The sequence below is a fragment of the Branchiostoma floridae genome, chromosome 5 (genome assembly GCF_000003815.2).
Source record: "Branchiostoma floridae strain S238N-H82 chromosome 5, Bfl_VNyyK, whole genome shotgun sequence".
NCBI classification, from domain to species: Eukaryota; Metazoa; Chordata; class Leptocardii; order Amphioxiformes; family Branchiostomatidae; genus Branchiostoma; species Branchiostoma floridae.
The window spans coordinates 4,598,953-4,625,804 of record NC_049983.1 but is presented as its reverse complement, the minus strand read 5'-3'; the positions used below and the strand labels follow the sequence as shown (position 1 = coordinate 4,625,804).

Below are 26,852 nucleotides of genomic sequence, written 5' to 3'. Positions count from 1 at the left end.
TCCCTATGATAGAACGTTAGGTATGGAGGGGTCCTCTATATTTGGCATCCAATCTTTGAGGTGAGCCACGCCTCAAGCAAGTAAAAGAACCCACCACACTTATCGAAAATACTGAGCCCTTTCCTGTATGAGTGGATCAAATAAATTTGTCCGGATATGCAGTTCAGTACGTACAAACCTGGTATGTTACGCCATGAGGAGGCTTACCGGGAATGCAATACAAACGAACAAAAAACAAATTTCACGTTGCTGCTATATCATCATCATCCGGGCGTGCTGGTTGCACGGATGGCCATGACTCTCTTCCTCCATCCTTCCCTATCCTCCATAGCTTTGAGCAGTTCTTCAGCCGAGCAGCCAGAATCATCATAAATTTGTTGTACATATGTTTTGCGTGGTCTACCTCTGCTTGCATGACCATGTTTAGGAGTCCACCGCAGAACGTCACTGATGATCTCATCTTTACTCCGCCATGCGTGACCAGCAAACCTCAGCCTTCTTTCTTGTATGACTTGGGATAACGGTGGTAGATCTCCATATAAAAGGTTTTTTGTAGGATGTGCTCTCCAGGAGATGTTTAGAGCCGCACGTAGCATCTTAGTGCTATATACGTGGTACGAATTACAAACCAAATGCAACCCTCTATACGTACGTAGGCCCAGTGTCAGCCAAAAACTTCGACGAAGCAGTCGGCGACATCACCAAGGCCAATGCAGACATTGACAGGCACGACCTATGGACGTCCAGCGTACATTTCAACGCCGAACAGTTTCAGACAGGTGAGTTGTCGAAACATACTCGATACAAAGGTTCATACAAACAAAGTTACGGGAGGTACAAGGCCATGTTAATTTGAGTATATGGATGTCATCGGATGTCATCCAAGAGCGCAATTGTTGGCCAAATTTTCCCATAAACGTTTCGACCATACTATAAGTTAAGATAGAGAGATAGGTAGATAGAGAGAGGGGGGGAGAGAAAGAGAGAGAGAAGGAGAGAGAAAAGGGAAGAGAAGAGATAGAAAGACGGAGAGGGACAAGGGACAGAGAGGGTGGGGGATGGAGAGAGAGAAGGAGAGAGAAGATAGGGAAATAGAGAGGGGAAAAGAGGGAAAGGGACGGTAGAGAGAGCTAGAGTGTGAGGGATAAAGGGAGGAGAGATCGTTATCTAATGCTAGTACTCGTGGGCATAGAAGTAACATGGAACGAATTTCATATTTTGGCGAGTTTTATAAATCACTCCACTCGGCTAATGTGCCTAATATCTAATTAGAAATAATCCTTGATCAATGCAGCACTCACGAGGCTGCGCAATCTGCGAACGATCGTCATCGAGACTCTCCAGAAAGCTGACCTGACTGACCTGGACGTCTCCGCGGCGCGCATCAACACCGGGTCCTACCTGCACACCCTGCAGGACTTCTACAGCAACACCAACTGGGTGGAGAACAACGGCGCCGCTGTCTACGAGGATCTGGGTCAGATGTATTTCTTTCTACTCGGAATAGGCATGACGCGTTCCGACCGTATTCGGGACGCACATATCCTAAGCTTATTGCAAGCCTAACGCATTTCCGCATTTCAGGCTTAAAAACCGTTCTCTCCCGGGGTTTCTATTGTGCAGATTTCATAGCGTGACCTGTAAGCTTTTGTCGTCATGGGAAGACAGAAATGTGATCATCATATTAATACCAAATCTCGAGTGTATTCTGGATGTTCGTTGATTGCGCTATCTGTGCGTTTACCATACGTTACCAATAAGTACAATGCGTGGCCCGATAGCAGTACGAGCTGTACTAATTCGTGCAACATTTCGGCATGGTTCGTTGTATTTTCGCTGCACATACGCTATGTTTATGCCTCTCAGGGCTCGTACCGCGAGATTAGCGTATCACCGCGTATGAACCGTGAACACATACCGTACTCGCTGCGAACTCGACCGACGTGGGACCAATGCATTTCGAATTTATAACGTATAGATCTCTAAGATGCGTAATAGCGTACCTAAGATAGTTTTGTGCATGTTTAAAACTATTAGACGTACTGTGCACATGATTGCGTACTTAAAACATACACAAAACGGCTCAGATACGTATAAGGTAGGCATTGTGAATGCGGCAGCGTATTAAAGAAATTGGTTAAGATGTCATTATGGCACTACTGTGGACTTGAAAATATACGCACGAGTGAACCCCCTTTTTGTTGATAACACAATTTTGTGTCTTGTTGCGATTAGGTGCGTATGCCTGGCCCGTTCCGAGCGTATTACGGACGCACCCAATTTATACCGAATAGCATGCCTGAGACGTTTCCGACGAATGCAAAACGTACTCCGACGTTTATAAGAACGGCTGTCTCCAGCTGTTTCTATTACTGGTGCAGATTTCATTGCGTGATCTTTTTGTCATCATGGGCCACCCGAAATGTGAATCAGCCTTAATATAAATACCAAATCTCGAGTGCACAATGATTTTTTACGCTATATGTGCTTTCATCGTACGTTGCTAATAAGCAAAATGGCCTGCCAGATCGCAGATCTAACTCTTATAATATGTCAGCGTCGTATCTTCGCTGCACGTACACTATGTCTATGCCTCTCAGAGCTCGTACGGCGAGATCAGCGTATCGCAGCGTATGAAGTGCGAACATATAACGCACTCGCACTGCATTTATGCGAATTTATAACGAACGTGAGCTGCGTAACAGTGTACATACAGTAGTTTTATGCATGTCCAAAAATAGCGTACTTAAAACTGACACAAATGATTGAGATGCGTATGAGGTTCATATCGTGCGACTACCACTGCGTATGAACAAAATGGCAATACGGACCTCGATCGGACTTGCTAGTGTGACATTCAAATATCTAAATTTTCAACGTAGGTATCTAGTGATTATTAAACAGGCGACCAGTACACATTGCGGTAATGTTGTGTGAACAAGGCTTTAACTAAAACATCGTGAAAATGTTTGCCTTCCGTCTGCTCTTGACATTCTGGTCAACAAGCTACTGTCTAGTCAACAAGCTGAATGGTGATCGTATACAGTGCGGCTTGTATTGCTAATAGACATAACAACATTTCAAGTCAAAAACGGCCCTAGCAACCTTCCTGGATACCATTCGCAGTGCGTGACTGGTTATGCAGATAATCCAACACCTGGCCACCTGGCTGTCTCTGTTACAGTCTACATGGCAACCTTCCTTGTTTATCGTCTCGCTCTAGCAACCGTCAAAAATATCGCCTCAGGCAGACCCCCACCTTAACCTACCCTTTGTAACGGACCAGTGGTTGTCTTTGTGATGGAAATCAAAGTAATAGTGTCATTGAATGCTGTTTGTTTGTATTGTTTATTTTTTCCTGCATGGCAGCCAGAGGCTGAATTGCGTACCTAGTGTCAATACAGTATTCAGTAACAAGTTAGGCAGAACTTCTTATTAAACATTTGTCTCATTTCAAATTGATCGTCGGCTGTTTTGCAATACTATTTTACCATGCTCCTTCACTTTTAGTTTATTAACCAGCACAGCTGTCCACACCGTGATGTTTCTTTGAGTAGTTGATTGCTTCTTGTCAGCTAGCCTGTGTTTACACACTCTCTCGCTGGCTGGGGTTAATGACCCCCTCCATGAGACGGCGGCAATACTATAAGGCCGGCCGCTAGGAGCGCGATTTTAGTCAGGCTACTTGTCAGCCCTCTCCCCCAGAAAAAGTTACGAAACACTCGGATATGATACAGACCGGCCACCGATATGGCGACAACCGTTCGGAAAGTCAACGACCGTATGTTTGTTAGGAGACGGAACATTGCTGCTCTTATCTGACTCGTAAAAGGCATTGTCTTTTGACACGGTCAACATTAATGGTTCAAAATAGAAAGACAAATATTCAAGAAAAAATTTTTGTTGTTTAATATTTTGTGGGTTGTAGTCAAACATAGTAGTTTTTGGCATTCTTCTAGTGCACGTTACTCATTTTTTTTACCGAGTCGGACCCAGTCACTCCGTGGCCATTAACTACTAGTAATCCCCATATCCGAAAACTGTGTTCTGCTGCCTGAGATGTATATCAGACTGCTCAAACAGTCAAACGGAGCCATGTACGAGATCAAAGATTTGTATGAAATTATAAAACTTTCTTATAGACTATGGTCATATTGTTTAACGTAATGAAATTGTATACACTCATTTTGTTCTAAGCTTAAAATTTTGTAGTATTGCTGTCGACACTTTTTGTCTTCGTTTCACCTATTACATTTTTGTATTGCGGACTTCTCATAGAGCACACTAGTATTCTTTTTCATCCAAAAGCAAATTCCTTCATTTAAGATATAACATGGCTATTCAATATCTTCAACACCCTTCTCTAAAAAGTATTTAAAGAAAGTAGACAACTAAGACTCACGTACTATTTCATTTCTTTGAATGTTTTTATTTACTTTAAGGTATGCCAGACAGTCCGAATCCAGCCGTGGCGTCTCCAGGGATAAACACTTGCAGTTCGACTGATTGTCCGCCAGGGGGCCCTTCAGGGTGGGTGTACTACTAGATGCTCTACATGCTGGTTTAAAATACAATCTTATTGCCTAACCACATGTGGTTTTTAGTAGACCCTAATATTGCGAATTCGTGATTTTCAAACCTATGTTTTCACTCGACTCAGGTAATAATGTGTACGGTACGTAGCTGTAGTTAAGCGGGTATTGGACACTTGGCACCGTCTCTCGGCGACTGACATTCGCCAGCTGGTTACTAACAGACATGCTGGTTGGAGTGCGTGTCAATTGACGACAATTTTAAAGTTAAAACTCGACAAAGTGCCGCGAATTAGATGTCAGAATGGGGGCCAATAGGCACCAAAGGGCGGGAACAAGACGCCAACAGGCGCTATCAGTTCTGTAAAATATCATATCAGTTTCAAGATTTGTTTGTTGAAATCTCTTCTCAAAATATAACATATATAGACACATATTACATAACTTAAGGTCAACTTGAGACATTTATTATTACAACATAGCTTAACTTGTATATCTGAAGATCTCTTTTTGATACAAAGAAGAGATTATTAGATGTCCCTGAATACCAAATGGTTGTATTTTCCATTCTTATATAAAAACATTATATTTTTTCTTGTACAGCACTTGTAATTATCCCTCGAGCATGTATTTGCAACAAACTTATTATTTCATCTATATGGACATAAATCAAAACAGGTTTTTAGTAAATTCTTATTCCTGGTAAAGAGGATACCAAGCACCTTTAGCCCATAACTCATACACCATGATTACTTCACGGAGGTTTGCGTCCTTCGGACTCTTGTTTGTTTTGCTGACAATACAGAGGGCCACTAACAACCTGCGAAAACAACCTCATCTCGCCAGAGGGCGTGTTAACTAGCGGATACCGGAGTGGGCAAGATGTTGACAAACCAGCAGGTACACAACTTTCGGCATCAGGGTTTTCGTACCATTGTGAACATCGCATGTATATATGTATTATATGCATGTATATATATATTATGTATATGTGTAAATTTGTGACCGTTTTGCTTATGTTAATGATAGCGGTATTATATTGATAATGTTTACTTCAATGATTTTCTATGTAACATGCATTGTTCTCTCCCAGGGCTAGCCCTTGGCAATAGCCTATGGCTAGTTGGGCAGCCCTGGCTGTCTGTAAACAGCCGAACGAATAGATAAATAAAAATATGTAGATAATTTACGTTTGGGACAGCATCTGTAAACAGCGAGACGTATGATGATGTGTAATATGATCAGTGGATTGGCTGAGCTGAGAGAAAGGGCCCAAAATACAGATATCTGTGGGTACAAAAGAATCACCGGAATATGATGTACGCTGTTGAGAATTCCCGTTCCATTTGTGGCCTGTGACGATATGTTTTAGTTCTTCCCACAAGGCTCTCACAATTGACCGTAATCTTCTGTTCTCGGTTATCAATGCTCAATAAATGTCGTACCTCGGGAATTATTGATGCTACATTTGCAGATCTCTTTAAATTCGTTCTTTTATAAATTTGGTGCTAGTATGGCGGCAAGTTATGACTGAAGAAGTTACAATTTTTCTATCGCATGCCCTAATACTCTTCTTTCTTCTCAGCGACGCATGAGTGGTTTGGCAAGTGTAGCCATGGGGGGACCCATGATGCTACACGCGAGGCTACTGCAACGGGCGGCATCAACAAGGAGTCCCTGGACCCAGCTGAATCTCCGCATCACTTCCTGCACAACACCGCGGCACAGGCAGCCATGGACGCCACGGAACACTTTCTCTATGCGGCTGGTTCGTACAATGTAGTGTCATATTAAAGCTTAAAATTTGTAAGTAGCTTTAAGTGCAGTAAATATGATCATATCATTGTAAGCTCCAACATGTGTCGTTCGGATGCTTACCGTTTGACTTTGGCCACTACAGTAGTTTGGTAGGTAGGTTTTGCATCAAATATTTTTGTACTTTCTTGGATTACCCCAAGACGGAGACGAAGGTTCCCCTCGTCCCTCGGATAGCACGTTAAATGGAAGTTCCGTGTTTGGGGAGAGCCACACACGCGTTAAAGAGCAAATCCTTCTGTCATGGTGATTCACTTCAAACCAAACGGATGGAGACGTGGCGTTCTTCCATACCGTATCAGCCACATGGCGATTTCGATGGCTGGCCTGCAGCTGGCTCATCCCCGTCTTGTATTCAGCTAGAAGAAAGGATATATGCCACCCCGTAATGGGCGTTAACGTTATAACCCCAACGTTGCTGTAATACACCGTATGACATTACTACTACCTAACTACTACTACTAGTACTACGGAGGTTCTTCTCTGATGTGGATGTTGTTCTTGGTTCATCTTTTTAACGAATTTGTATGAGTTTTGGCGTGTGCGTGCACTTGTTGAAGTTGGAAGAACTATGACGATCTTAGGCCCCTTGCAGCGTTATCAGTTACCACAGCATAACAGGTCGACACGCCTTTCTTATAAGTAGTAGAATATAATCCATAGAGAGCTAAACAGCTCACAGCCATGCATAGAATGGGGATAACAGAAGGGCCTTTCTGGATGCAGATAACTAGAAGTCATTAAGGGAAGAACGGAAGGGATGATCAATAACATATGTATATATCTTGGGCTATATTATATTTAGAAAAAATCACACAAAAATGTAAATAGTTCACGAAGGTATGATTTTTTTTTTAAATTTTGTTTCACAAATTGTCACTTTTGTCCCCTTGCTAGGGTCCGGCCTGAAGGACCAGGTAGGAGCTGACGTCTTCCGTCGCTTCTTCAACCTCGCCTCGGGAACCTCCCTCTGCATCGTCATGGACGATACCGGCAGTATGAGTGACGACATCGCGGCTGCGAAAGCCGTGTCGATAGAAATCATCCAGGGAGCGGCTGCTAATCCCTTCGACAAACCGTACAACTATGTCCTGGTTCCCTTCAACGACCCAAGTAAGCCTAAGCTCCTAGTACTCTCCCTGTGAGCCACATCGACTTTGTCTATAGAATAGCCTCCATAGCAGGCTCTCTGTGCCCTTTTTTTGGCTCATGATACAGTTTTGCTGGCCATTTCTTTTTGTATTGGGTCGCTGATTGCCGCCATTCACAGGGCCAATAGATCAGCGAATCCCGGCAATCAGCGCCCCAGTACAAAAAGAAATGGCCAGCAAAAGTGTATTATGAGCCAAAATAAGGCCCCAAAGAGCCTGCTATGGAGGCTACTATGAAATAGTAAAATAACTCGTTTTAATTCATTTTCGTCTTAGTGAGCGACGCAGGACCAATGACGATCACCAGGGATTCCGCCGTGTACATCGACGCCATCAACGCGCTGAACGCACATGGCGGAGGCGACTGTCCAGAACTCTCCATGACTGGACTGGAACTCGCCCTGCAAAACACGTGAGACCTTTTTCAGTCATACATGACTTGTTGGCATATATAAGGTAAATCGGAAGGTAACAGCAATCTTGACCAACAGACAAATAGCAAACAGTTCTGCCCCCACTCACGTAAGCATCTCAAGGGGACATCTTACTGCCACCGGGCTGCGTTACATTGGCGACTGCCCATAGCGGCACGTTTGTGAATTTGTCACCAATTTTCCCTTGCGGTCAGAATAACGTATGGCGCCTTTGTGTTCAAGTCCAGATGAGCAGGTTACAGTATTAGAAAGCACAGATAAGACTAATGTTGAAGCACTATTGATGATCACGTTAAGGCATAGTATGATAAACTCAGCATACTATACATGACATCTTTTCTACATTGCAGGCTACCGAAGTCGAAGATATATCTCTTCACTGATGCTGACCCTAAGGACAGCGATAAGCTGCAAGACGTGATTTCTCTACTTCAACAGAAAAAGAGCAAGATCACATTCCTTCTCACCGGGAGTTGTTCCCGGAAACGGCGTGATCTGAACGGTATGTGTACTTTGAAAAGAAATACTGTCAACATACTTTTGCGATGTGCTTGGTTCGTGTTGATTTGATTATATGGATGACATCCGCGTGTCTATCAATTTTTGCCCGTTTTGAAAACAGGAATCAATCATGCTGTAAATCGTACTTGGTCAGGCTTGCGTAAACCTAGTCTCGTGTTCTCTCGCGAGATCGAGACTAGGTCATTCTCTGTGAACAAGATGTGCAAGACAAATTTAGAGGTATGTACCTTACCTTTAAAACAGTCACCGTTGGAAGAACATTTTTTTGTAGTAACCATTGCTTTATTTACACCGGTGTGTCACTGACCGTCTGTCACCTTCTTCCGGACAGTTCTGACTGGTTCACATTGAACTGGAACACTTGGTTTTATTCACATGCTCACGTCAGCTTTGGGGCTCCCAGAGCATGTCATCCAAATAATCAAATCAACATGGCCTTGCCTGAAAGTTTCTTTTTTCCCAACCAGCTCTGTCGTATTGCAAACTCGATTCTTGATTACAGGTAGGTCCAAACGAGCAGTGAGCGGTAATCCGTATGACGTCATCGCGGAGGAATCCGGTGGAAAGGTTTTCGACATAACCAAAGATGAAGTAGCTGAGGTCTCCGAGGTCATCGCCCTTGAGGTCAACGGTGCTCCTGTCACGGTCATGACCAAGAGCGTGCCCGAGTCCGGACCACGTGACCAGGAGATTCCTGTGGACGAGGCACTGCTGGAAATGGTGCTGACCCTGACCGGGTCGGCTACAGCACCGGTGTTCCAGTTGTACACACCAACGGGTAAGGAAGTAGCTAGTAGTCCTTTAACGTTACGCCGTTATGCATAGTTCTTTTGTGATATATAATGTCAAACACTAATGGCTGTAGTTTGATCATTATATCCACACATTGTTAACTTAAATAAGTGATTATGCTTGCCTGGAGAGACATTTTTAAAAGACTCTTCATGACCGCTGCAATGACCAAGTGGTTAGATTTTTCGCCATGAGGTCGGTTGGTCGTAAGTGTCGTAACTTTCAAAATGTTACATGCTATTTTCTCTGCTTAGTACTCAGCATTTGGGAAAGGGTATGGTAGTTAAACAAACAGACCACTTCCAATGGACTAGCCCCTGCTGTAGTGATTGCGTAAGAATTGAATGACCCTGGCCATGGCTACTGAAATGGAAAATGGCGCCACCCGATTTACTATTTAGTGCGGGATGACTTTAATTTTTAACCTAAATTGAACCAGCGTTTTGCAACTTGTGCAACTGGAAATACGACTGCAGTATTCGCTCACACATGATAGTTTCCATTTCAGGTAGGCTGAAATTCACTCACACACTCAGGACCCGTGATCTCAATTATCCACAAAATGAAGATACAACTGTTGACGCAGCAGAGGTTGTCAGCACCCACCTTTGGTTTAGCGATCGTCGTCGCCTTTGCCTAGCCATTAGCTACTATCACTTTTGCAAGAACTTACACTGCAATAGCAGCCAATTTAATAGCCTTTGTTTATATAGTTAGCACAAATCGTTTTCTTGAATGTTGAATAGAAATTGATCTAAACCCTAGCCTGTCAAACCCATCAGGTGCAATCCAGTCGTTTGGTTCAGCCGACGCCCAGGTGGTGATCGAGACTGACCAATACAAGGTGCTCAAGGTGACCGATCCTGCAGCCGGAATGTGGAGGCTCCACCTAGCGGACGGCCAAGGGTACGACATCGAAGTGACGGGAAAGAGTGTGCTGGACTTCTCAACAGAGTTCCTAGACACTGGTAGTGGGTTCCCCATCGATGGAAGACCTATTGGAGGTAAATACTACTAATTTTCTATGCAGGACTAGCCACAGTCGTTCATCTTGAGGGAGATTTCGTTTCGGCTCGTTCTTTTCGAAAATGATTCTTTTAGCTAGCGTAATACTTTTGGTTTGCCTAGCAGGGATTTCCATGTGGCAGGGTGGTAATAAATAACTGATACCTGAAGAACAGTTTATAAAATGTAGAAGCCATACTGGGCTGTTGTGCTATATCAAGTTAGCCATTGCTTCTGTTCTAGGTTCAGAATACAGACTGGTTGTAAGCGGAAGCGGTTTGGAGAATGCGGGGAACGTGACGTCAGCAGATCTTCTGGACCAATCCGGGACGCTTCTCAGTCGGATCTATCTACAGACCAGTAGCGGCCGGGGAGAACCGGTTTACACAGCAACCATCGTACCTCCTGCCCAGGTAAGGCTTAGGTCCCCATTCCCTAACCGGTGCCCGGCCGGGTAGTTTTCGAAGACGAAAAATATGATAAGAAAGAAAACAAAACACACAGAACTTAGCCAGGAGCATAATTTGTGTATTTTCCTAGGTAAGCACTTTCATTTTTCGCTTCTGAAAAAATCCCGTCCGGGCCCCGTTTCGGAAATGTGACCTAAGCCTAACAGCGGTTACTTTTCTTAAGTGCATCATTCGCAAAATATTTCACCCTGACCCCTTTGTTGCTATGCTGCATTGGAATATCAAGGCCGCCTATCAATTTTTAAAAGTTATTTCGATCGCAAAAAGGCATCAAAAGCAACCACGATACTATACCACCAGTCCATAAGGCGTTGCAAAAGAAAAAAGAAATTGAGGAATAACTCCGTTGTGGCTGAAATTTTTAGTCGCGTGAACAATTGCATTTTTTTTTTGGCGTACGCTCAGTAAAAATCGGAGTTTGTGCACTGGCATTTGATCATTCTTAATTCTGCACGCGGTACAGTAGACTTACATGAATTACATGGCGTGACAAGCCACAGCGTTTAATTCTTCCCTTAAACCTTCCTCTACCTCAGCCCTTCAGGATCTCTGTGGAAGGTATCGACCAACGAAACAACACCTTCAGGCGGCTTCTGACGACGCTCATAGAGTCTGAGAGTTTGAGGCTGGAGCTTGCTGTAGAGAACAGAGGTGAGCTTTGTTTAGTACTAGGAGCGTAAAATATACTTAATATCTCGTAAAATTCACGTAATGCTGAACAAAGTACCAAACAGTGCTACTTACCAAAACTTTTTAGTTAAGTTTTCTTTAGTTTATTACCTCCATGAAAAATAGGCATCATTATTACGCTGCACTGGTCCTAATAATGTATATAATTGATTCAAAATGCCATAATTCCTTAGTGAAAAATTTTAGGAATCCATGAATGTGAAATATATAAGCTACATGAAATTGAACATCAAGCGCATGGAATATGTAAAACTTTCTTCAATCTCAACTTAAGGTATCTTGAGTTGTTTATATAGTGTAAATAGTTGACGACTTACGAACGAACGTTTAGTTATTTGACTTCATGATCACCTTTGATTTCATTTTGATCAGTTGCTGTAATGTTATGTTATTTTATGTTGGGGTCTCCAGGCCCCCCGCAGGATGAATTGAACTGAACTCAACTTGAAATGTGTTTGCATTAGCTTTTTATAAAACGACTAATGTTTGTAAATCATTTATATATTTTCCCTCCAGAACCTCTTTACCCCGGTGGAAGCAGCCGGGTTGGATTTGTGCTTGTTAACGGGGGTTCAGATGACACATTCCAGCTGACGGTATCAGACGATGTCGGCTTGGTAACCGGGGTAACCCCATCATCCGTCACCATAGCAACAGGGACGAACGTCACAGGTTACGTCACCTTTTCTGCCGCAACGACAGTCTCCCCCGGAACTTCCAGGTAAGCATGATAGACTTGTCAAGTAAACGTTACACCAGCATGATATTCAAGACTTTCAACAAGCAAAATAACGTTGACAACATTTATAGTAATAAATTATACATTAAAACGAATCTGTATGATACACAACGAATTTCAAAACCTTTCAGTACCACTATTCTGACTGCGCGGAGTTCTCTTGGATCCTCCACTGCCCCTTCCAACTTCATCACCATACGAACAATAGTTTCTGAACGCATCATTTTGGTAAGTTTCCTTCACTATTCAGTATCAATGTGATGTGAAATTAGATAACAAGGCTTAGGGAAATGCCCAATACATCAGGACTAGTTGACTCTATATGCGGCATGTAATATAGTGTTTTCGTTGATATGCGCCTCCATAGCTATCTGAATACACTGTCTGTAGATCGGCTTGAGGTGAGCAATAAAAAGGGTCAGACCTGTCGGAAGTTCAGTTCAGAGTCGTTAGAACTGGACATTAATCAGCTATGACAGGCAGTTGGTATGCACCAAATATCGAGTACTTAATTTAAGGCAATGGTTTGCATATAGAAATTAAATTCATCCATGTTTTAATTCCGACACTGCTGCCATGGTTATAGGTAATTGACACGTCACCGCCGGTATGCAATATTACGTCAGTTGTTGGGAATTGCACGGCTGTGCGGCAGCGTCCTGACGTGTGTGCTGATTGGTCCTGGTCGGTACAGATGATGATGATTGACAGCGGACTGGGACTGAGTAGAGTGTACGGTGAGGTCAGTACAGGGGAGGTTTTGACGACTGATGACTTCACCCCAGGATTGCAAGATGTAGCAATAAGGGCAAACTACAGGTAATTATTTTTATTAGTTGAAGTTTATATATAAAAACAGCGTCTTTATTAGATAAATCCTATACATCTACACGTCAGTTACCAAGAAATGATAGATTCTGAGCTTTCGAGTGCTTGAAGGTAAAAACAAACTCATTTTGTAGCCAGTTCTAGTGACCAAATCATCAGTTCATTCGGTAAATAATTTGAACACCAAACTTTCAGTGACGTAACTGTATATACTTATAAATGCAAGCATTACAATATCTGCCATTCAGCACAATACACAATTTCTTCATACAACAGCTCAACTTGCTGCCATCCCAAGATGACCGTGACCGTGGTTGACCTTGCCGGGTACGTGGACCAGTGTGTCCTGGATTTCTCCATACCAACTACCGAGGCCCCGCCAACAACGACACGGTCTCCAGACACTGTGACACCGGAAATATCTGTCGCATCAGGAACAGTAGCGATGAATATCGGTATGGCAGTCAGCGAGGTAAGGAAAGTATGGTTAAAGCAGATAAAGTAAGAGATAATGAAGTGAAATATGTATTAAATTTCTGCGAAGCCTTGTTCTAAGAAATGATGAGAACTAACCTAAATCTATGTTTTGTTAATGCAAACTTCAAGTGCAAAGGCAACAGCAAATAAATTTTTACGGGTTTTCGGCTGGTTTTGAAAACAAACAAGAATTCTTCTCCTCCGGGATGGTCAACATGACAGGAAAATACCGAAAATGGTAAAAGATATAGGGTGTGGTAGCATTGAGTGTAGCAGTTTATCAAAAAATTTGACTATAGTTTTTTTTTATAGAAAGGACACATGGCTTTGCCTTTGAATACAGTTGCCAACTTCGTAAGGGATATCCAACAACACCAGTGCATACAATTCACGTATTTCCAAAATTGACTTTCGGAAATTCCCATTAATTAGTTTGGAATTGTTTTCGTAATTTTGTTCCTGCTAAAGCATATGGAACAGTTCTACTGCCCTAAACACTATCAACTGTTGTTGCTATAGTTTACAGAAGAGGTGGAGACGGAATTCAAGGCCACCGTAGCCAGCAGCATGACGTCATACTGTCAGAGACACGTCATGGAGTTCTTGTCATGTCGTCAAACCGAACACCGCGCCAAACGATCGTATGATTTGTTTTGTTTCCTTGTTCCGATTTCCCTGTTTTTCTATTCTATGTATCAGTTGGTTTCAAGCTTGACATTTGACCGTATTTCTTTTAAAACTGACTGACGGAACCTATAAGGTAGTGTACCTATTCTATGTTTGTTATTTTGAATAACTTCAGGTTGGTAACTTTCATAACTGTACAAGAAAGTTACTGAGGACGATCTATGTAGTCCCAAAACCTTCGGCATTATCAATATCACCTCACACCAACAACGTTTTTGACGTTTGTGTTTGTATTGTTTGTTGTGCTAGAACACACGATTCACAGACGTTTGACTCAGACAACGTCGTCATCTTGGAAGGGTTCCCCAAATCGTCTATGTCACCAGACCGAATCACCCTCGCGTTCTTCGTCTCCAACCCAAATTCCTCCGCGGAGAAGCCTGTGCCAGTTCCGGGTAGCCTGCTCCTGATGGTGATACAGCACAGCCAGATGAGGGTACAGGAGGCGCTGGGATGGAAGACGATCTACAACATGTATCTATACGGGACTGAAGTACCTACATGTGAGTATGGATAATCAACAGACAACTTAAGCTAAGGGCACAACCCACAGTACGTGCAAATACGTACTGTCTACGTGCCAAAACGTGGGTAATCTTTTGGGATCCGTAAGTGGTAAGTACCGCCTCCTTACGAACTCGTGGGGAATCCGCCGGATTTTGGAGCACGCAGACATGTACACGCCGTAGAACTTTACATGCAGGCAAAACTTTGTGTGCCATCGGGCTGCGGATTAGCCCCCCCCCCCCCCCCCCCACACACACACACCCGTACGTGCCAGTACGGGCGATGCGCCTGCCCTGTACAGCCTGAACGTTTTCAGAAATACGTGTCGGACGTGGCCTCACACACAAAAAAAAAACACGTACGGTCAAATTGCAAGTACGGCGGGTTGTGCCCTTAGCTTTAAACAGTCTTGTAGTCAGGTGTCTTTACTTAGAATTTAAATGTGCTGGGTTCAACTCCCTACCAGACCCCAGTTTTTTACCCTTGGGAAGGGTACTTGATACCTATTTCCTAGCTAGACTCAGGTGAAAATGAACTTATGTTTGGAGTGTCCTCTCGTGAGCCTGTGGTCTACGCCTTAAGTAGGTAAAAGACCCAACGAAACTTATCAAAAAGAGAATTCATCTATCTTGAAGTGAATGGTCTCGCCAGAGTAAATTCTGCTTTAAGTTACATGTAGATGTTCCGAAAGAGCTTTATATATAGCAAATGCTTTGTTAATTACAATACATAGCTGGACGAATTTGCACAATACTGCCACGAACATAGCCTTTTTTCCCAAAGACATTTCAGCATCTATATGGTCAGCAGCTCTTTGTTATGGCGAAGAATAAAAAGTATATGGTTGGATCCACTCACACTTTGTCAATATGTATTCCCATCACCTACAGTGATACCTATCGATGTGACAGATGGGACAGACGAACAGACAGACTACCCAGTCACCGGCAGCTCATCCCACGTGCTGTACATCGTGATCGGGGTGGTCGTTTCCGTGGTTACCATAGCTGTAGTCATCGTACTGATAACAAGGTACATCATTTTATATTGCTTTATGATCATATATGCTAAACAAAGGGTAACTGGGCAGATCACGTAATGTTTTGTCTTCGGAATACTGTAAATGCAGAAATGTTCGTGGTGGATTAATGTTCGCGGTTTTCGCAGTGACCACTTCACCGCGAACTTAAAACCACCGCGAGTATTTTTCTATTATGGTATTAGACTGCAGTCTATGGTGTTACCGCGAAATAAAATCCACCGCGAAAAGTCCTTTTCCCGCTACCACGAAATTAAATCCCCGCGAACTTAAATGTATTTACAGTATTGAGGTTTCATCAGAGGTTATGGAAGCGACTGGTCTTTATTTTCCTCTTTAAGATAAAACCATCAACCAACCACTTTCTTTCTCCCCTTTGCCTTATATTTATCTATATTGTCACTGGTAAAATGTTACACGAGACATTATAGAGGTTATCAAGACAGCATATGATAGATATTTACATAAAACAGAAGACGGTGTTGTTTTTTAATTGACCTTATCTCATAATGTTTGTCCGTGTTCTCTTCTATACTGTTTGTGAGGTGTGCACACCAAATAACAGTGATTCTGCTTTACTAAATGTTTCCGTTTATCATTGTACCGACAGTTGGTTGAAGAAACCAAACGTGACCAAGCCGACCTATGAAGCCGACCAGAACATCAACCTGGACCCACCGATGGCTGGTCACGTGAACAGGGCGATGAAATCCGCGGACGAGCAAATGAAGATGGAAGAAGAGCCCCTTGAAGGAGAATTTCCAATGACAGGGCTTAACAGCCCAACGTACTGGTAAAGAAGGGTTGCATTAACATAGCTAGAGTTTCACGACCCTATACCTTCGCCAAATGATTCTGCCCTTTTTACAATTTCTGTATTAATTCTTTTTGTCATCAATTATGCAAATAAGGTCCTCATTTGCATAAGTTACATCAATTGATCATCTCCTTCACGAAACTACAGAGGTAGACGTACAAAGTCTATATTAAGAAAGAATGCTTTAATTGCATTTTCTGACAATTTATGCAATGATAAAATCATTTGCATAATTGATATTCAACGATGTTCACCTATACATAACTTCCAAATGCTACAAGTATGAAGTTCCCGTCATCTACATTATAGCATTTCCTCATTTATTATGCAAATTACGTCTTAATTTTGCATGATATGTATCTTCTACATACAAACATACATACATACAAACGCTGCCCAAAACATAAACTTCTTGGCGAAGGTAACTAAAGTAAGGATCTAGTAATGTCCACGCAAACTGTGCTCTTACCATGCGTAAGAAAACGTAGTCTCCACATAATATTGATTTATCGTGTTGATAATGGATGAGATATTCTTTGTGGATCTTGTAAAGCCCGTGGTTCAATTACAGACGTATATCCTACATTGTACACTTTAAGACTTGAATGAACAATAAAAAGTAATTATGAAAAGCAACTCATAACACAAATGGTATGTAACGTAGAGGTACCAGATATCGTGCTGTACTAATTGTTGTACACTTTTGTATATTCTGCAAACGCTTGTTCTCATGAACAATAAATACCCTTAAGTATGATCCTTAGTCATGACTCCTTTATATACATTAATGACGCACTATATCAAGGCAGCATAAGTATGATTATGTATTGAACATATTGTTAGAAACTCGTACAAAGCTTAATGACAGGATGATGAGATTATTGATTTTTCATGTGTTTTATTATTGATTAAGTTCAGGAACAATCTAGTTCCAACTTGTGACACAACATTTCTGATCGTCATCCAAACTTAAGGACCATGTTCCCGAACTTAAGATAGTATTTCCAAATTAAGGATCGTGATCCTATACGCTAGACCGTAATCCCAATGTTTACACCGTGATTCAAACTGTCTTAATTTGAATATAATAATTCACTTAATTGTATGATCACGATTTAAAAAATTTGTATGACGATCGGATATTTGGTATCACAATGCGAAGTAGTATATCTTATTTTACTAAAATGCGCAAATATCTACTTGCAACGGTTAACACACGAGGAGCAATTAGGTGCCAATCTTCCAGTTTTGGTGCGCTATACTAAATGCAGCCAGTGTTTGCAGTCCTGAAAAATAATGTCTCTGTGACGACTGGTACTCAAAAAGATTCAGATAACGCAACGACGGATGTCAAGGAAGCATAATAATGTCTCTAAGGGAATAACATCAACTAACAGACCAAAGTTAATGAAAGTACATACGTCCTTAGTTCATCAATGAGTAATAGTGAAATCGTGTGGCGAAATCGGTAGGGTGTTCGACTCACAGCATAGAGGTCCTGGGTTCGAAACCTCTGATATGCCCCAATAATCCACGGCCTTAGCCCTAAGACCTAAGGAATTTAAATGAAGACCACGTGTTTGAGGAGAGTCTCACCTCGAGCACGTGAAAGAACTCACTGAAAGTCGAATCGAAATGAGTAGCGCTCCTTTGCGGTGTGTGCGGTTCATATGTCAATGGCCACAATTAGTATTGAGAAGCTGTAAACAGGCTGCCAATACGTACCGCGCAAATCGTAAGGTCCTCGCAATTCAGCTTGCGGCTGCGAAGAGACAATAGTCCAACCAATGAGCAATAGCTTAATGACAAGAGTGTTTGAAACCAATTGACTCCAAGAACACCAGACAGGAGAAACATAAAACCCTGGGTTCAAATATCCACTGTCTTGAACCGTAGATTTGTTGTTGGCATTCAGAGCTGTTATGCCGTGAGCTGAACTGTGGTCGGTTGTTGTGCTCTGTTGGGGCTGAACACACCTGTCCCTAGACACAATCCATAAACAGGTAAGCACACCTGTCCCTTGTGTTCAACACCATCCACACACAGGTAAACACCCCTGTCCCCGATGCTAAACACCATCCACACACCTGTCCCCGATGCTTTACACCATCCACATACAGATAAACACACCTGTCCCAGGTGCTTAACATCATCCACACACAGGTAAACACACCTGTCCCTTGTGCTGAACGCCATCCACACACAGGTAAACACCCCTGTCCCTGGTGCTGAACACTATCCACAAACAGGTAAGCACACATGTCCCTTGAGTTCAACACCATCCACAAACAGGTAAACACACCTGTCCCTGGTGCTGAACGCCATCCACACACAGGCAACATTGTCCTTGTTGCTGAATACTGTCCACACACATATCACACCTGATGTGAAACATCATTCATATTCGGGTCCACACACCTGTTCCTGATGCTGAACACCATCCACACACAGGTCCTTGTTCTGTATCTGTATCTGTATCTGTATCTGTATAGCCGGTATAACCGCCATTCGGCGTAACACACCAGCTTCGCAGGCACGCGGCGCGGCAGCAGCTGGTTATATTACACTGAACGATCCGTCACACCTAACTTTTGCACATCTAACTGCAAGCGTTCTTTAAAACTATCCAGAGAAGATGCCCCTACTGTACTTGGTGATAACAAATTCCAATCTACGATAGTTCTGGGAAAATACGAATTTTTGAACACATCAATCCTAGCTTGGAAACTCTGGTACTTGAAGTCATGGCTGTTTCTTGTTCTTTTTTGAGCTGGTATTAGATACTTATCAGTCGGTACGTCCACCAGCTTATTGGTCATTTTGTACATCATGCAAAGTCTGGACATTTTCCTTCTGTCTTCAAGTGATGTCCACTGTAGATCTGTTTTCATTTTGGTAACACTAGCATCCCTGTTGTAGTTGTTTGTACAGAATCGGGCAGCTTGGTTCTGTACCCTTTCAAGTTTATCTTTGTCTTTCTTTGTATACGGATCCCATACTGTTGCAGCATATTCAAGGTTAAGTCTTACCAGTGACGTGTATGCAAGTGATTTTACGCGGGCTGGGCATGCCCACAAGTTACGTTTGATCACTCCCAATGTCTGTTTAGCCTTGGTTGTTATTTTGTTAACATGGACACCCCACTTCAGCCCAGTTGTTAACGTAACACCTAGGTATGGGTGGCTTTTTGTGGTTGCTAATGTCTGACCACAAAACTGGTAAGGGGACACATTTGGCGTGCGTTTGTTCGTTATGTGCATGATATAGCACTTATCAGGATTGAACTGCATAAGCCATTTCCTTTGCCATTCTTCCAGGGTGTTCAGATCTTTCTGAAGAAGTTGTGAGTCATTCTTTGCAGATACCTCTATATATAGCAGACAATCATCGGCGAATAACCTCACACTTGAATCGAGCTGGTCTGGCAAGTCGTTTATGTACAAGAGGAAGAGCAATGGTCCCAGAGCAGTCCCTTGCGGAACTCCCGATGCTACTTTAACTGGAGCTGAGGCCTTCCCTTCTACCACTACCGTTTGCTCTCTATTCGTCAGGAAAGCCTTTAACCAGTTTAATGTAGAACCTTGAATTCCATAGTACTCAAGTTTTGTTATGAGTCTGCTATGTGGGACTTTGTCGAAGGCTTTAGTGACATCAAGTATTGCTAGATCCACCTGTCTTTTATTGTTCAGTGCCCCAGCTATGTCGTGAACTGTTAAAATAAGCTGTGTTTCTGTTGATCGCTTTGCTCTGAAACCATGCTGGTAGTCCGTTAGTATATTGTGGCCTTCCAAGTGTTTCATGATATGGCTATGAATAATGTGTTCGAGTAGTTTACAGGAATTTACAGGTAAGTGAAACAGGTCTGTAGTTACTGGGAACCGCTCTGTCTCCCTTTTTGAAAATGGCGCATATGTTTGCATCTCTCCAGTCTGGGGGGATTTCTCCTGTGTCAAGCGATTGTTGGAAAATGTTAGTCAAAACAGGTGCGATTTCACTGGCTGTCATTTTGAGGAACCAAGGCGGTATTTGGTCGGGCCCGGATGCTTTGGACGGATTAAGGACTTGCAACATTTTTTCTACACCATACGTAGAAATGTCTATATGTTCCATAGGAGTGGTGCAGGGGTTTCCAAGAGATGGCATGTCTGTGGTGTCTTCTTCTGTGAATACACTTTTAAACTGTGAACTGAGTGCTTCTGCTTTCTTTTCACTTTCACTTATAATGGTGCTCCCCACCTTCAGAGTGGCTACCCCAACAAGGTCTCTCCTCAGGCCTTTTATGTATGACCAGAATGTTTTTGGTTTGTCAGTTATAGCTTCTCCAAGTATGTTCGCCACGTATTTTGAGTGTGCTGATCTTATGCTTTTCTGTACTCCTTTTTTTTACTTTCTTGTACTTGTTCCAGTCTTCCTCTTGCCCTGTTCTCTTAGCTTTATTGTAAAGACGTTGTTTCTTCCGACAGTGTCTTCTTAAGTTTCTGTTAAACCAAGGCAGGTTGTATCTGCTTGATGTCATTTTACTAGGAATGTGCTTGTTCATTGTGTGCTTCATTTTTCCTTTGAAGTCATCCCATTTCTGTGTCACCGACATGTCTTTTGTTCTCTGGTTAAAGTTTGTAGCATAGTCCTCAAGGTCATTCTTGATAGCCGGCTCGTCAGATTTCGTGCGAATGTACACTTTCCTTTTTTTTTTTTTGTTCTGTTTGGGTGCCAAGTTCACGTCCACTAGAACCATGTCATGGTCACTTATTCCCGGAACTACTGTGGTCTTTTCAATTATGTTTGGGTTATTAACTAAGACCAATGTTGTTGCTTAATAATATCCACACAGAGATAAACACATCTGTCCTTGGTGCTGAACACCATCCACACAGGGGAACAAACTGTACCTGGTGCTTAAAACCAGCCACACACATGTTGATATACCTGTCATTGGTGCTGAACACCAGCCACATAGGGAAACAGGCCTGTAACTGGTGCTGAACGCCATCCACACACACGTAGGTACACCTGTCCTTGGTGCTTAACACCATTCACACACAGGTAAGCACACCTATTTCTTGTGCTGGGCACCATCCATACACACACACACACATCCAAACATACCCTTGCCTGATACTGAACGCCATGCACCCTAGAACTTCTGCAAAGAAGGTTACATTTGCGTCGTTTTCTGATTTCCCCTCCGAGTATCTGTTTGAAGATTTGTGAATTACTTTGATGACTAGTTTGCGGCGACGCGGTGAAGTTGCTTCTCTATGCAAGGTGACCGAGCTGTCTACGCTTTCTCGGTATTACTAACATTCCGACAGAATCCTCTTTTATTCTATCATATATAACTTTCGCCAAAAAGGTTACATTTTCGGTAGCGTGTGTGTGTGTGTGTGTGTGAGTGTGTGAGTGTGTGTGTGTGTGTATGTTTGTAGAAGACCACCATAACTCAAGAACGCCTACATGGATTGAGTTGATATTTGGTATGTATGTAGGTCTGGATTTACCTGGAAACGATGAGATTTTGGGCCCCCTAGCGTATTGTTACGGTACTACAGCGGAACTTCCGGGTTAGATATCTCGAGTTCTGGACATGCTGTGGTCATGATTTTTGAGCGGTAGATAGTTCATGGGGCCAAGGGTACGTGGTGTAGATAAGGGCCCCCCTAGTGGCTTGATTTGGAGTTGCAGGGACTGGGTTAGTGTCAGACTTTGAAAGGGAATATCTCAAGAAGAGTTTGGCGAATTGTCACGTTTTTGGTATATAGGCAGCTTACATTATGCTGTATATAGTTGAATATTACTCATGCAAATCGTTATCTAATTTACATAATCAATGAGGAAATTGTCTAAACCTGCCATGTTCTATTGAGAAAGAGAAGAATGTTAAAAAAAGAGATATTTCACAAATTGAGACCTAATTTGCATAACTAATGAGAAAATGCCATTACGTTAATCCCATTGTGGTAATTATGTATATATAAATGACGGCATTTTTTTTATTTCTGGCATTTGGAAGTTGTACAGGTGAATATAGATTGTGTACGTCTGTTACTTAGTATTTGGGTGGAGGAGATGATCAACTAATATAACTTATGCAAATAATGACCTTATCTACATAATTAATTACAAATAATTACAACACAGTTTGTAAAGGTTTGAATAAAATCATTTCGCGAAGGTATGGGGTCGTGGAACTCTATTTAGTCTATTATACGCTTCCAACTACCTGCATCAAAGACCTGTAAAATAGCGACTTTGGTGTATTGAACTCACTTCTCAACTTTCCAGATTGTTCACCTCTACTTGAGACAGGCCTGGTGAAATACAGTAAACTGGGGAGGGGGCTAGCAAAATAATTTTCAGACGCTTGTAATTCTCCTTTAGACCGATAAAAGTATATAGAAAATATTTAAACTACTTCTATAAAGTGGTAATTGAATTATTTTACGTTTTACTTTTCAAGACATATTGTTTTTGACGCGTTTGACTCTTTCGCATTAGGCAAACACCCCTATTCAGGTGACAAGATGGTATAGTCTGCTAGGTCAGTCACGTTGTACCGTGCAGATGGCCCGATACAAACAGTTCCTCCGAATCTGTCAGCACTGGCCGCTCGACTCCACCAAGGAAGGCCGGGACATAGCCGTGGCCATACGACAGGCAGTCGCCAAAGCCTTCAAGGAGGGAGAAAACACACAGGTGGCGATGTGTAACTTTTTTTTATACGTCCTGCAGCAAAAATGTTGCGCAACTTGAAACACTGGGTGGGGAGGGGGGCGACGTTGACATGTGTTTGTCACTCGCGTGTTCAATCTTGCCAGAATTTGTCGTAATGTCTACATTGAACCAAGCTTCGTGGTAGATAACCATTGTTTTGTTGTTGTTGTTTTTTTTGAGGGGGGGGGGGGGGGCAATTTACCTCCTTTAATAGTAGCGCGTAGCACGCCAAACCCCGCCGGTGGAAAGCTTCATATGCCCCGAAGAGCGCCTGGCTGACTCGACGGTGATGCCATGTTATACTGGTGTATGTTACGTGAGTGGGTCATGTCTAGCTGTATCACACGTGGCTGCACAAAGACGAATTTTGTGTTCTGGATCTGGACTTGGGCAACACCCCTCTTGTTGGGGTAAGAACGCCTAGGAACTGGTGCTGTGCAGTTGTTGCTGGCTCCTCACGTGTTTAGTCACCGTTTCCCTGAACTTGGCAGGTTCTGATATTGTGGTCACAGTATATGGTACTAGTAGTATATTCCAATCTTGAACTGTTTGCGGAAGATATGAATGTCTGTAACAATCCTTGTTAAATGTGATGTAGGACTACTAGGAGTTTTGTTTTGTAGGAGATATGTGTTGAATTTAGAAGGACCAGACAAGACATTATACTTATACAGACAATTGTCTTTATTTATATTGTACCTACCTACCTACCATACATTGTTGTGCAATAAAGTTCTTCTGTATTAAGACACAAATTTGAAATTCTAATCATTTCCAAACTAAGACAGAAGACACTGTGCCTCTGCAGGTGAACCCAGCTGAATGTGACCGTGTCTACACCAGTCTTGAGAGGCTGAACAGCGGACATTGGAACAACAAGGTAACTACTGTAACAGGGGGGGGGGGGTTAAGTAGCGCTAACTGACCATGCCGAACGCCTGTCAGACTTTTGGCTCAGTCATTTAGGCTGCTAGTGTTGTGATCCTAAGGACCCGGGTTCAATTCCCCGGTCGGTCAGGATATTTGTATATATTGTTTATCCCGACGTGGCCCTGGTGGATGACAGGCCGGAGATGTGCCTGCCCACAGGGATCGAACTCGGAGATTCGAGGACGAATCTTGAAAACAAAAGGGGGAGTAGTGTAACAGTGGGGGGGTTTAAGTAGTGCTAACTGACCATGCCAAATGCCTGTCAGGCTTTTGGCTCAGTCATTTAGGCTGCTAGTGTTATGATCCTGAGGACCCCGGTTCGTCAGGATATTTGTATATATTGTTTATTTCTGTTCTACTCGCCCCTCTTGTTGTTTCACTACACAAGCTGTATAAGTAATAGATACATACATTGTATATGCAAGTTTTTGCCCTAATGGAATACAAGGAATACATAGAGATCACAACACGTTGTATTCCATATCCCCTATCAGCTCGACCATGAGTAAGATTGTCCAAACCAGAAGGTTATCCAACCCGTGGGAGGGCAGGGACTGAGCCGAGGGGATTATGACATACCCACACACAAAAAAATCATTTCAATCATACTAGAAGTTGCATAAAGGTGGCATCTTTAAACAAAAATAACACCTTACTATTTTAGCGTAAACTTCAAAACTCAAAACAGGTACTAATATATTGTAAATTTATCTGTGTAACAATTTATTTTGAATGTTTATTTGTAATGTAAATTAACCTCAGCGATAGTGTATTAGAATGTAACTTTGCCAAAATTTACCCCCGTAATAGTGGTGTCGTCTGTTGACCTTATATGACCTCATTTGTCGGCGGTAAGGCAGTTTTGTTTTGAAAAAAAGAGGTTTTAAATCCGGCGTTGTGTGACGATATGGCTGTTGTATGGCCGAATGCGTGCCAAAGGGTAGATCAGCCATCCACCATGGCCGTAATCGGCAGTGTTTCTGTGTCAGCGGGACCGGAAATCGTGTGGCCGTGGCCGCTAAGCCTATATCTTCATCATTACGAATCCAAGGGACCGACAAAAAGTGGCCACTATGGCCAGGTGGCTGGTATGCAAAGGTGGCCGCTAATACAGGTTTGACTGTACATGACTTTGTACAACTTTAAACTTTAAAGTGCAACTTTGTTATTCTTTGAGGTGGTTGTTTGAAACTAACCCATGTGTTTGTTGTTTGCTGCCAGTATCCCAGAAGAAAACCCACCACATTTACAGGGCTGACTCTGGAGGACTACAGACTAGTGTTGGCCTCAGGTATGATCAAACAGTATTGTAAATGTTCTTCACCTTGTTGAGCAGCTAGCACTTTGGTCTGCAAGTCAATCTAAGGCCACACCAATTTAATTTCTTGGTTCACGGATTTTTTCATAAAAAATATGGAGCGAGAGGGCAAAATAAAAATAAGAATTGTAAAATGGTTGGGGTAAAGGTAAGGGCTAATCCAAAGCATAAAGAAAAAACGTTTTCAGCTTGAAAAAAGTACAAAAATACTATTATTGTACAGTAACAGCACCTGTACCCACACTTTAAGGAGCTTATAATATAAAGGCCAATTTGCTACACCAGAAAGCTGGTGAATGGTTTCATTAATGGTGAAAATTTGCTGAGTGGTAATTTTTTTTTTTTTTTTTTTCCCCTAACATAGGAGCAAGCGAATCCGTGAAACAAGAAATTAAATTGGTGTGGCCTAAAGCTATGATTTCTGTAGCACTGTATATTTTAAAAGGAAAGGTTTGCCGGCCCTTTCCTTTTAACATATTCAAGACACCTCCATTACCTCCGGTAGCCTGTACCCCCATTAGCATCCATACGCCCCCATACCCCTGGTAGTATCCGTATCCTAATAATGACTGTAACCCCTTTGCTGTCCATACTGTCTGTAGTGTCCATATCTCCTGTGGTGTCTGTACTCTGTGTGTCTGTACCCCCAGTAGTGTCCTTACCCCCCGGTAGCATCTGTGCTCCCCTAGTGTCTGTATCTCCTGTAGTGTCCCTATCTCCAGTGTATTGTCCGTATCACCTGAAGTATCATAAAATTTCTGTACCCCTGTCAGTATCCCTAACCGTAGTGGTGTCTGAACCTTTTATAGTGTCTGTACCCCTGTAGTGTCTGTACCCCTGTAGTGTCTGTACCCCTGTAGAGTCAGTATTGTCCTAGTGTCCATACTTCTTATAGTGTATGTATCCTAGGTTGTGTCCATACCTTCGGTAGTGTCCGTACCCCTGTAGTTTCTGTAACCACAGTAGTATCCTTACCTTAGTTGGTATCCATTCCCCCTGTATTGTCTGGCCCCGGTATTGTCTGTACTCTTTTTAGTGTCTGTACTCCCAGGAATTGTCCTTTACAAAAGGTTCAGCATAATCAGCATGGTTTGACTGAAGAAACTTGGTAGAAATAGATATTAACTATTTGAATCTTGTTCCTTTTCTGAGACTAGTAAGCCCCCAAACTTGTGAATGCCTGTTGATAATGTGACTTTTCATTTTCTAATTGGTCCAAAATCGGGCTACTCAAGTCCTTTTTTGTCGAACAGGTGAAAAAAGACGTTTCTTTGTGTTGGTACAATGTTCTCACCCCTAAATATTGATAATGAAATTTCTGAACTTTCTGTTTTTGTTTTCAACAGGTCCTCAATTATCTGTTTCAAATTCTAAGCAAGTTAAAAAAT

General features: G+C 42.5%; 1 protein-coding gene across 1 annotated transcript in view; it reads left to right on the top strand.

The window, feature by feature from the left end:
* The window catches only part of LOC118415616 (von Willebrand factor A domain-containing protein 7-like), a 21,446-nt gene extending 4,184 nt beyond the window's left edge, over positions 1-17,262 (top strand). Inside the window, exons 2-21 of the mRNA XM_035820323.1 lie at positions 602-779; positions 1,295-1,477; positions 4,443-4,530; positions 5,338-5,432; positions 6,118-6,300; positions 7,245-7,460; positions 7,775-7,910; positions 8,283-8,434; positions 8,957-9,232; positions 10,029-10,250; positions 10,495-10,664; positions 11,258-11,372; positions 11,928-12,132; positions 12,282-12,378; positions 12,737-12,969; positions 13,255-13,450; positions 13,975-14,096; positions 14,392-14,645; positions 15,540-15,681; positions 16,299-17,262. Of these exons, the coding sequence (XP_035676216.1) occupies positions 602-779; positions 1,295-1,477; positions 4,443-4,530; positions 5,338-5,432; positions 6,118-6,300; positions 7,245-7,460; positions 7,775-7,910; positions 8,283-8,434; positions 8,957-9,232; positions 10,029-10,250; positions 10,495-10,664; positions 11,258-11,372; positions 11,928-12,132; positions 12,282-12,378; positions 12,737-12,969; positions 13,255-13,450; positions 13,975-14,096; positions 14,392-14,645; positions 15,540-15,681; positions 16,299-16,485 (3,450 nt within the window). The 3' untranslated portion in view covers positions 16,486-17,262. The remainder of the gene's footprint in view (positions 1-601; positions 780-1,294; positions 1,478-4,442; positions 4,531-5,337; positions 5,433-6,117; positions 6,301-7,244; positions 7,461-7,774; positions 7,911-8,282; positions 8,435-8,956; positions 9,233-10,028; positions 10,251-10,494; positions 10,665-11,257; positions 11,373-11,927; positions 12,133-12,281; positions 12,379-12,736; positions 12,970-13,254; positions 13,451-13,974; positions 14,097-14,391; positions 14,646-15,539; positions 15,682-16,298) is intronic.
* Positions 17,263-26,852: the final 9,590 nt, after the last annotated feature.